At 46.3% G+C, this 10,904-nt stretch overlaps 1 protein-coding gene across 1 annotated transcript; it reads right to left on the bottom strand.

The window, feature by feature from the left end:
- Positions 1 to 502: 502 nt before the first annotated feature.
- LOC112561245 lies at positions 503 to 10,058 on the bottom strand. The gene is made up of 7 exons (XM_025233601.1): positions 9,947 to 10,058; positions 5,943 to 9,319; positions 5,131 to 5,248; positions 4,675 to 4,768; positions 3,804 to 3,988; positions 2,310 to 2,593; positions 503 to 1,161 (listed from the first exon to the last, which is right to left on the bottom strand). The coding sequence occupies exons 2-7, from the start codon at positions 9,177 to 9,179 to the stop codon at positions 1,078 to 1,080; spliced, it is 4,002 nt and encodes a 1,333-aa protein (XP_025089386.1). The 5' UTR covers positions 9,180 to 9,319; positions 9,947 to 10,058; the 3' UTR covers positions 503 to 1,077.
- Positions 10,059 to 10,904: the final 846 nt, after the last annotated feature.

Here is a 10,904-nt window from a genome sequence, read left to right as displayed (position 1 = left end):
TTACACCACAGATAAATGAACAGCATTGTAATGTATAAAGCAACTAATTGCAAGCAGAAAAAAATACTTCATCAGTAATAGTAAAGAACAGAATAAGCACAGGTCAAAAGAGCAGATCAGAAATTGTTTAGACCTCATAAATTTAAAACAAAAACTGTACAAGACTGCTACTACAATGTTGAAGACTACCACGTGTATTAAGCAGACGTTTTGATATGTTATGTAGTGAATGCAACTGTCAAAAACAAATTTTAGGAAAGATAAATAACCGATCCCACTGCCAAGTGGCTGCACACCCTGGGTGGGCAGATGGGAGATTTCCAGCCGAAGGTCCAAGCAAGAAATCTTTTTCTCCAGCAACTTGAAGAAACTGTAAAAATGCAAATATGGAAAATGTGCATTTAGAGCGGACAGAGAAAGTGCCCGTTATGCAGACACCAAGGAGTGTAAGGGAGTTTGTGGGTTAGGGGGGTCTAGGCATAAAGCTGTCCAACTCAGATGCTTTTTAAATGAGGGAAACGTGCATTTTATTGATCTTCTGCAAGACAAATTTCGCACGGAAAACTAAGCTTTGCGTTTCAAAGCAAGAATAGTAAAAAGTACCTTCTTTACGCTATTTGATGCTTTACTCTGGACATTCTATAGGCAGATATTTCAGAATCCCGTATCGTTAAAAAAAAAATAAAAATGGCTCACGTTACAGGGTGAGCGGGAACTATATTATATAATTCTTTAAAAACAAGAATTTATTACGAGAAGGAACAGACAGGCAGTAGAGAGAAACACGTGGACATCAATGCATGTAAAACAACTCTAGAAAAGCCATGGAGTGAGTAGAGGAAAAACATTCTTATGTGTATGTGTGAGAGACATACAGAGTGTGTGAGTGAACGAGAGAAGAGACAACAGCGTCGCGAAGAACACGCAGCCATCGCGATTTTCTTCCTCTTTTTCATCGCCATCATCACAAGCAGGTGAGAGGAGAGAACGACCATGTTTGGCTGTCGTCTCGCAGACAGTCAAGGATTGGATGGATGTGCGGGATTGAGGGAGGGATAAAGGAGACTGATCGTGACGTCACTGCTCTCGGAAGAAGCCACACTTGGTAGGATCCTCGGAATCGTCGTCAGAAGACTCCGATGCGGTGTCTGCGTCCGATCTCTGCAACGACACAAGCGAAGACGTGATGAGTCACCACTGTTCACAGCTTCACTCACACTAAAAAATAAAAGCGTCCCATAACTTAATCCCCGTCTTTGGAAGAAATGGAATCTTAATTGCCGTCAGGGAAGTGACTGTAAGTGGTCCACTGTGTCCAGAGCACGACAGGTTGAGGCCAATCCTCTCAAGCCGCCACCTTTATTTTTTTACCTGATAAATCAGATATCCACTCCTGCTGGACAAATGCTGGGTAGACAGGTGGAACTTTTCAGCTACAATTCCGAGCAGATCTTAAACCAGCCAGAGCTGCACTCACCAGCTACGGAGCCTCCGACACTAACAACAAAACCCTCCCTTCTCCCCCGAAATTCCGAGTACACTTGGCAGCCACCCAATGACTCTCTGAAGACACTAGGCGAAGAGGTGGTAACCATACAAAGACGAATCAAGCCCGCACAATTAATCCCACGGCACGAGTATGTCATCAGGCATCAGGGAAACATATTTCTTGGCCGTGCCGGGGACAAGCAGAGGAGCAGCTGCTGTAGCTGCGGTTAATTACAAGTTCTCAGCTCCGCTGCTGCCTCCACGGCAGCATTAGAGAACAGCACAAAACGGATTTTCTCCCGGTCCAGGGCCGCGTTGCGCGAACCTTCGTATCTCCAGTGTCCGTACATCAAGACGCCTTTCAGGACCCCGTCTTCCGTCTGAAGTTTACGGCCACCTGTCTGCCCCTCGTGCACGCGGGCCCAGGGGAGCGCTTGTTGATTACGTTACGTGCCCTAGCGATGGCGCGGCAGCAGTCGCGCGGCAGAGGATCGCCATGTGCTCGCTGCCGTCGTCGAATGTCGCGTTTATCAGCGAATGTCAGTCAGGCAAGATGATGGGCAAACACGCACTTAAAGGGAGGAGCCAAGAGGTTGTTGAACAGGAGGAAGGAGGATAAAACAGAGGAAACGAAAAACTATTTGAAACCAGTGGAAGAAGATGAAAAGAAACACAAGCTTTCTAGCAGGCCCCTAATCAACCTACTTTCGTGATATAACATGTCTAAACAAAGTGTGACTTATGTCTAGTTAAATATTGTAGCAGGTGAGAAAGGGTAAGGTAAACTAGCAAGTCTCTTTCTCGCACACGCAGAGCCTTACTCGTTTACTTGTGGACGGTTTTTCATCCAGGTTATTCTCCTCATCTTCGCTTCGAGTGCCCGACGAGTACGACTCGTCGTCATCGTCATCATAATCGCTGTCATCGTCCTTGTGGACGCTGCTCTCAGTGTGCACGCCCACCTTGCACCCGGTGGCGGTGCTGCCGGATGCTGACGACGTGGACGACCTTCCCCTACCCCCCACCTGCTGCGGCTGCTGCGGCTGCTGCTGCTGCTGCTGCTGCTGCTGCTGTGACTCTCCCCAACTGACTTTGCATTGCTGGCCTGCATGGAAGTCACATCAGTAAACTTTGTATATTATCTACGGTTCGTATTCATGGCCATTGGCAATTTATCAATGAGGCAATAACCTAACATGGGCAGCGGTTGAGACAAACACACTCATTCTCAACGCATCCAAAGTTAAAATGACAAAAAAAAAAAAAAAAAAAAAAAGGCCGGTCGAGATTGGGTCACTTTTGACCAATATTCCATTCACACTACGAAGTTTCGAACAAACGAGGTGCACTGAAACCTTTCACCTCACAAATTTCTACGATGTCCACATACAAAGTGTTTGTCAACATATTCCTGCAAAAATTAAATGCGATCTGAATGTCATACTAACGGGCGTCATGGTACTTTAATCACCGAGATAATCACTTTTGTCTAGTAGACGAAGGAAATCATGTGTAAAAAAATGGTTGTCCGAACGCTAATTTTATTAAATATCTGCTAAGAATCTCAGAAACACGGACATATTTAGAGAAATATATAAATTTTGCTTGAAACTGAAAGACTTTGTCCAATCATGACGGCCGTCAGATTTCACTGAAACTCTTTACGGTGTCGATATTTTACACGCATAAAAATTAGATGAGCGGTTATCTTTTTAACTACTCATCATGCCACATACTTTCAATAAATATAACAAAACACAAAAACAGAAACAAAACAAAAAAGAAAATATTGAAATTAATTTTACTACCATTAGGAGTGTCAGTGTCAAATACAAACTAAAGGCATGCGACTCTAAATGCTGCACGAATGCCTCAGGCAAGATTTTAATTGTTTTCACATAGCTAATCTACTTTTTCGTTTTATTTTTAAAATTTTGCTGGATTTGGACCTTTACACCTCTATCTGAAGGATTTAGTGGAATGAATATGGGATTTTCACCTAAATTCATTTAATTTTATAACTTCCACTTGGCTACCAAATTGCTACCTCTAAATGGATAAGTATTTTTTTTTACTTAGAGATTTTACACAACTGAAAGCTAATTTTCCCTTCCTAGATTTACCATCATGAACATTTTAATAGTAATTTGGCGCTATGAACACGTATGAGTGAAAGAACTAGGTCTCAGAAGGGGAGATGCTTGTCGCCTACTTTCTTACTAAAGACAAGGACGGACCTCAGCGCTTTGATTGTTTAAGGACATGTTACCATAGTAACACAAGTTGTCAACACTCGTGCTGTGTTGTGGACGCACCATTTGTTTTGTCGCCTGCAGAGGCGTGCTCACAGGGGGTATAGCGGTCTGGCTGGGTGGACTGGTGTGCGTAATGCTGGGTATGGTGTCGAGTGGACCGCGACCGGTGTGGATGACCTTTTCTCGAGTCTCCCCCTTCGCAGCCATCGTGACTTAGCATCTGATCAGCTACCAGTTTCTGGGCTCTGTAATAACAGGTTGATTAGAGCGCGCATGTACATGCAAGATGGTTTCGTCAGCGTAATAATAATTTTATAGCACCATATCACAGCCTTACAAGCAAGCTCATGGCACTTTACAAATGATACTAATTATAACAACAATCACGATAGGGAGAAATGAGAGAAAACCCCCCAAGACGACAGAAAATAAAAGGGGATATTGAGTGGAAACAGGACTACTACTACTACTGCTACTACTACTACTAAATGTGTAGTACTATCTGATTAAAAATTGAACGAATACAGTACGCTATTAACCAAAAGTCTATGAATTAAAATAAATGCAGAAATTGTGGGGCAAAAAGAAATCTTGCAGACAGAAGAAAAGGGAGGACCAGATTTGTCTGAGAGGCCTGGCGACACATTTCACCGTCGAAGATTTAGAGTTTAGACCTGCAGTTGTTTGTCATCGGAGAAGTCATTAGAAAGAACAGATCAAGAATGCTGAGGATACACCTCCGCAGGTCGCATAAGCTGTAGACAGTTGTGCCGTTAGGAAGGAGGCAGGACGGGCATGAAGAGATCGGGTAATTGCATCAAATGGATGACATCAATCCTCCTGCTTTATCTATGGAGTGCAAGTGCAACTTTGTCTCTGCGCTGCCCCCACGTATGCACGCGCACACACATAGTAGCCGTAATAAAGGTACCTTCTGTACAATATTGATGAAATCGACCTTTGATCTTCGTCCCCTGACTGTGGTGTCGAATGTTTCGCGGCCACCAACATCGCAGAATGAAGCTCTGCGACACAACAGCAAACTACATAGTGACATATTGTGGCCTATCACAAAAAAACCCTTGCTCGCGCAAAAAATTGTTCAAAAATGTTGTTACAAACCAACACAACGGTCAGATTTTCTCTGGGACTAACCAAAATACTGGCGAACAAAAGAAAGGTGACTAACTCCTAGCTGAGCAATACTTTGTGACAAACTATCTCATAAAAGCGATCGCTTAGGTAATTTCAATTCTGAGAGATAATTTCAAAGCTCCTCATAAGTCTGAGAACGATTACAGATACGAATCCTGGTATAATCAGTAACTGAAAAAGGCAGAGAAAATGCGTCTTCAGAATGGCACCTCTTTGAATGAAGTAGTCTCACCCTGGATTTCTAGACGCTTTCGCTGGAGTCGAATAGCCGCTCTGAAAAGGATCTCTTCTTTACCTTTGATGTGGCACATCCGACGGAGCAGCTGCCGGGCTTTGTGATACAATCTGGCCTGAAATGGTATGGTGGCACACAAAACAAACAAACAAACAACAAACAAATCGGGTGTCCATGTACAATGTATTAACTGACCTCATAAAAGTAAGCATTCTACAATTATGTACATCTATAACGGCTCTCATGATTTCTTTGAATTTTGACATTTTCCTGTTCCAAGCTTTATCCTTTTTTCCCTGTTGTCTTGGTTTCTTCGTAAGGGGAGTAACCCTGTCATGATTCTTCTCATTGTTATTCAAAATTAAAATTATAAAAATTATTATTTTAAAACGCCATAAGGCTATGACATGGCGATATAGAAATGAACTTTATACTTACTATATGTTTCAAGCTTTTGGCGCACACGAGAGGTTTCTTTAACTGATGACTAAAATTAATGATCTTGAGTGGAGAATCAGCAGTTAATAGCCCTTGCCCACTCTCTGCTGGTTTATTGTTATCATCTTTGTCATTCACGAATAAACAAAACAAAAAAAAAAAAAAAACAAAAAAACAAAAAAAACGATGAAAGAACATACAAGACTGACGGAAAAGAGTAGGCAGAGGACGCATGCCAAAATGAAAGCTATCTCTAGATTCCGTGCGGGAGGTTCTTCTACGACGTTTCCCAACTCACATTTTGTTCTCCTGCCACCCGAGCGCAAAACGAGGTTATCTTCTATCAACACATTTGACACGTAAATGCTCACCTTTCGTTTTTTTATTCTTTTAGATTTGGAACTGTTTTCCTGGAAGCATGCGGTGCCCCGAGAATCTCCTGGCCGCGGCCCGCCATCGTTGCTACCATCTGCAGCAGAAGTGCCTGCGTCCCCTATGGTGCGGACCGCGCATCGCGGCGGCAAGTCTTGACATGACTTCTGCCAGGCGGTGGACACGGAGGCCGTGTTCCATGTGTCCATTTCCGCGCAAGGCGTGCTGCCGTGGCCCGAGAAAGGGCCCACGTACTCACGCCTGTTTGTGAGCAAAGACCGCTGACTTGCTTTCATTTTCTTTGGGACAGAGGCGTCGCTGGCCCCGGCGTGGGCGTAGACCTGACTACAGACTCTTACGGTGTTGTTCCAGCGAGTCTCTTGGGGGCCAGGCGTATGGCCAGCTTTGGCCAGTCGGACTGAAGCCTTTCTTGACGGAGTTTCGTCGTAGTCGTCGTCGTCGTCGTCGTCTGTGGTGGCAGTGGTGATCGGTTCAACGAGTGAGGAACTGGGCCTATATGGGCCCGCTCGAGACGAGCACGGCACCTTATCAAAGTCAGGTTCGGCCTCCAAACAGTCCCGTGACCTTGCACTGTGGACGACGGAAGGCCGCCGCGATGACTGATCGTCTAGCACTGATCTGGTGCGCGGCGGGTGTTCATAATGCGCTGTCTTCGATCTTTCACAGGCGCCGTCAAGCTCTTCGTTTCTAACCTTTGTTTTTGCTTGCGGAATGACGGTGTTGTTTGAATGGTTGCGCATTGAGTCCTTGATACTATTCCTATAATAAGGATAGTAAAGAGTCCTGCCAGTCTTGTCTGCTCTCAAGCCTAGGTTCTCTTCGTGACTCTCTGTAGCGCTAGAAAAATCATAGGCTTGTCGATTGTGCGCCACCTCACTTGGTCGATGGCTTACCTGACGTCTTTCTAAGTGCTCAAAGGGTGCCTTAGCGCTATCCGTGCATGTGGTACGAAGACTGACGCCAGGCCCTCTCTTCAAGCCCCTGATCCTTCTCCCCAGTCTGTGCAGTCTCGCACACTGGCCCCTGGAGGCGAAGCTCCGTTGATTGCAGGGAAACGAGTATCGCCGAAGACAATTTTCGCTGGAGTGACCAGCTCTCCGCAGCTCACTGCGGCTCCTCGAAGCCATTGGTTCTGCACATGCGTTACTCACTGCATGTCGGCAGTCACAAACTGCACACGTATCCCCTGAGGTGACGTCTCTGTGCCACCGCTCACGCATCGGAGAATATTCATAAGGCTGAAGGCTCGACACAGACAAGGAGGAGTCCATCGTTTCCAGGCCTTCCCGCACATGCAAGCTGCACATGTTGTTGCTCTCGGGCTTCTCTTCCCGGTATACGACGCTGGTGTGGCTAGATGGACAGATCATGATGTCCTCTGTCTGCACCCCACTGCTTCTGACTTCATACATGCGAGGCACGCTCATCCTCTGATTACTTCTCTGTGTCTCCTGCCGATCCTCCGACGCTTGACTGGCAGAGTTATTAATGACAGAGTTGGCACTGGGAAGCCTCCGACACGGACTTACTTTAGGACTCGGTGATTTTAGTGAGACAGTGCGATGACGCAGAAAACTTGATCCCTTGATTAAAGACAAGCGCGACTGGTTTCCACATCTAAGTCGCATGAGGTGTCTTTTCGTTACTTCCAGTGGGTCTCCTTGCCGACCGAGGACCCCTGGTCTTGTCTCCCTCGTGCGTTTCTGTGCCGAGACACCACGAGATGGTCGAAGATCACGTTTAGAGCTCCAGGAGGCTTGGCCCTGACAACCTGACTGAGTGTACACTGAGCATGACGACGAGGTGAAGCAAGATGGGTTTCCTCTCCTGTCCACGGGTTTGTCACAACTTCTCAAGTCGACAATGGCTGGAAATGTAATGCTACTAACCGATTGCCCACAGCGAAGAAGCACGTTCTGAGAACTCCGTGTATCACTGTCGCAGATCGGCCTGTGAGCCTCGTGAAGAAACAATGGTGCCTGCCTTCCATCTAGATGTTGCATATCTTTGAAAGATCGCTTAAACCTTGTTTGTGAAGTAAAATTGGGAGTGTTGTCGTTCTCATCAGCCCAGTGTTCAAGCTCTGCGACGGTATTCCTGTCTCGAAAGCGTTCGCCCTCAGTGTGGAGGAAGTCAGTGGGTGGACAGTTAATTTCTCTTACCTGGGAATGACTGCACTCCGTGCCGCTGTCTGAACGAATTAGCATTAGAGTCTTGGCAACAGCGGCCCATCTGCGGTTCCCGTCGGCATAATCTTCAAAACAGTTTGCCACTCGTGCTGTAGATGTAACTTCTCGTTGCTTCTTCACGTTCCACAGACGTGGTGGACAGACTCTGCACTGTGCCTGCGTATTCTTGTCACGGGATTCGTCGACCTGCCTGAAGAGGGTCGCATGCCGCGATGGCATAACACAATGGGACATACAGTTGTTTATTTCGCTGCTCGCATGGCTGTCTGGCGCTTCAATCCGTGAGGATGTGCCAACATCCTCTGCACCACGGTTGCCTCTCTGCTCGTTACTTGACGCAGTAACCAATGCGGCTGCTTTCAGAACAGAACGTGACAGACCGACATCCATTTGGCAAGTGACTGGTGGACTGAGCGGGTCAGCATTAAGGTTGGTGTCGGATAGACAACTCGTCGAGGACGAAAGAGTCTGGGTAACAACAAAGCTGGTGGCCTTCATCTGGCGCACATCTGCAGCACGAGCCAAAGTCGCATTCCGGTGCCACTCGTCCTCGCTTGAGCAGGGGAAGGCGCCGCACTCAGATTCCCTTTCCGAACACTGCCGGGTGCTTGATGCTTCTGGCGAATCTTTGCAACCGTCGCATCCTGTACTTAGCATCTCTTCACCCCTGACGTAGTCAAAAGCGCAGTCGTCCTCTGGAGCGCCGACCTGGGCAGGATGCAGCAGTAGCATGTCAAGGTCTGCAGAGTTGTGAGGCAGCTGCACTGTGTGTCCGCCTGCCATCTCTTGCTGCTGCTGACCGAGACCATAGTGGCCCACGCCCATGATTTCCTGACACCGGCTGTAGCTCAAGCATCGCTCCTGTCCGGCAAGGTTGTGGTCACTGGTACACAAGCACAACGTGTCTCTGTGGAACGGCAGGAAACCCTCCGACAGACGCCGTTCTGTCGCGAGGTCTGCCCGACCTACGCAGTAAGCTGTTGCAGACACATCGCCTGGCTGGTTGTCACTTGTTGCAGCTAACATCTTTAGACGGCGTCGTGCTCAGATTCTTTCTTCTGGTGTGAGATGAAATATTGTCTCTGGTGCTTGCCGTACAAGGGCTGAGAGCGGACTCGTCTTTATTCAGTTAACAGTGAAACTCCTCGGACGATGCTTTTCTTCCCCTGAAAAACGTGTTCTTTGTTTACCACACCTGTTTACCAAAATACTTTTAAAGTCTGAGATATGTGAGCAAATACTGCGGTATGTCTTTCAGGCTATTGTGAAATGATGTATCAGAGATCTGTCCAATTCCAAAGAGCATTAAAAAGAATCTTGGCATCGAGTTCTTTTCTGGACATTACATGTATGTATGTGCAGTAGAGGTGGTGATGAGAGTGTTTTGCAACACACTGGAAAACGGGGAGGTGAATATAGGGTGAAAAGAAAAAGAGAGCAGAGCTTGTGCGCTAATAACTAGCTTCTCTAGCTTTCGTGTGGGACATAAACATCTACTTTCCATCGTCCACGTGTATTTAGCGCTTTTACTGACTAACGATCACGTTGGTCACCTGACACAAAGGGCCTGCATGTTTATCGCTCGTTTGGTATGACGCTAACTGCGCCTGCAACAAATTTTCTTTGTTAATTAACTAGACCCGATTCTCCAGCATAGCTATTTGCCGTCTGAACGTAAAGGTCCTTCAATGTGCAATTATGTGGAATCTTAAACAACACTTACCCAGCCCTACTTCCCTACCTACATTTTCTGCACACACTCCTAAAATTCGAGCGGATGTACATCTACTTACATGCTGCTGCTGCTGTTGCTGCTCACACACACACCAGATCACGCCATCTTAAATTTGTAACAGCTTCGGTCCTCGTCAAACATCTATGACGTCAACATTAATTACGTCACAGGATTGGCGACGTCCTTCCAAGCCAAGCCGGTCCGAGCATAATTTGTATTATACACGTCCGTGGTCCGAGTCTGCCAGAACTGCGGCCATGGTCTTTAGAGTCTCTGACGATCGGCTGGGGAGTAATCTCAACAGGGGGACTTGGTTACGTGGCTGGCGCTACATTGTCAGGTTAATGTATCCCTAATTAATACGGAGTCTGAATTTTGTGTAGACTAGAGACAGCAAGATCGTTAGAGGGCTATTAAAAAGTTTATGGCCCATTAACTACGATGCCATTTTGCATGCATACGTCAGCTGGGAGACCTGAGACGGGAGCAGAAAAAGTTCAGTTGGCGCAGCTATACGACTATTTTGCTGCATCTCATTATGCCCACCCGACAAAGAGATGCCGAACATAAAAAGGCGTGCACGTGTGTATATTGCATGTAATGTGCTTTAATAGTGGGAAACAGTGCTTTATATATGCGCGGCATTGTGTATTACCGCGGACGTGTATAGGTGGACTGCTGTCTGCCGAGACCACCGTTTAGCCTTTTGCGAAGTTCTCCCGTTAGTATCGGCGATCCAATGAATGTGGCTAAACCGGAAGCTTTGTATGCTTCAGCCTCGTTTTAGTAGTTAACTGGAAAAATAATCTGTAAGCAGTCCAGTAATACAAGTCTGTGGTCTCAGCATGCATGCACTACAAATAGATCGTACTCAGAACGCACACTTTTGCTTGTTTGCATCCGTAAAGAAAAATGAACCACTCAAAAACGGGCTGTGCTGTCTTTCAAACTAACATATTGTTAATTAAAAAGACACAATAATATCAACCAGAACGCCTTTAACATTGCTTATCAAA

This window comes from Pomacea canaliculata, linkage group LG4 (assembly GCF_003073045.1).
Source record: "Pomacea canaliculata isolate SZHN2017 linkage group LG4, ASM307304v1, whole genome shotgun sequence".
NCBI classification, from domain to species: Eukaryota; Metazoa; Mollusca; class Gastropoda; order Architaenioglossa; family Ampullariidae; genus Pomacea; species Pomacea canaliculata.
This window is presented reverse-complemented; position numbering and strand designations above follow the sequence as displayed.

Excerpts from the sequence above, each read along its gene's own strand:
- LOC112561245 (XM_025233601.1), bottom strand. The coding sequence starts at position 9,179 with ATGTTAGCTGCAACAAGTGACAACCAGCCAGGCGATGTGTCTGCAACA. Across the intron at positions 5,249-5,942 it reads AAAGAATAAAAAAACGAAAG|GCCAGATTGTATCACAAAGC; the intron begins GTGAGCATTTAC and ends ATACCATTTCAG. Across the intron at positions 4,769-5,130 it reads AAAGCGTCTAGAAATCCAGG|AGCTTCATTCTGCGATGTTG; the intron begins GTGAGACTACTT and ends GTTGTGTCGCAG.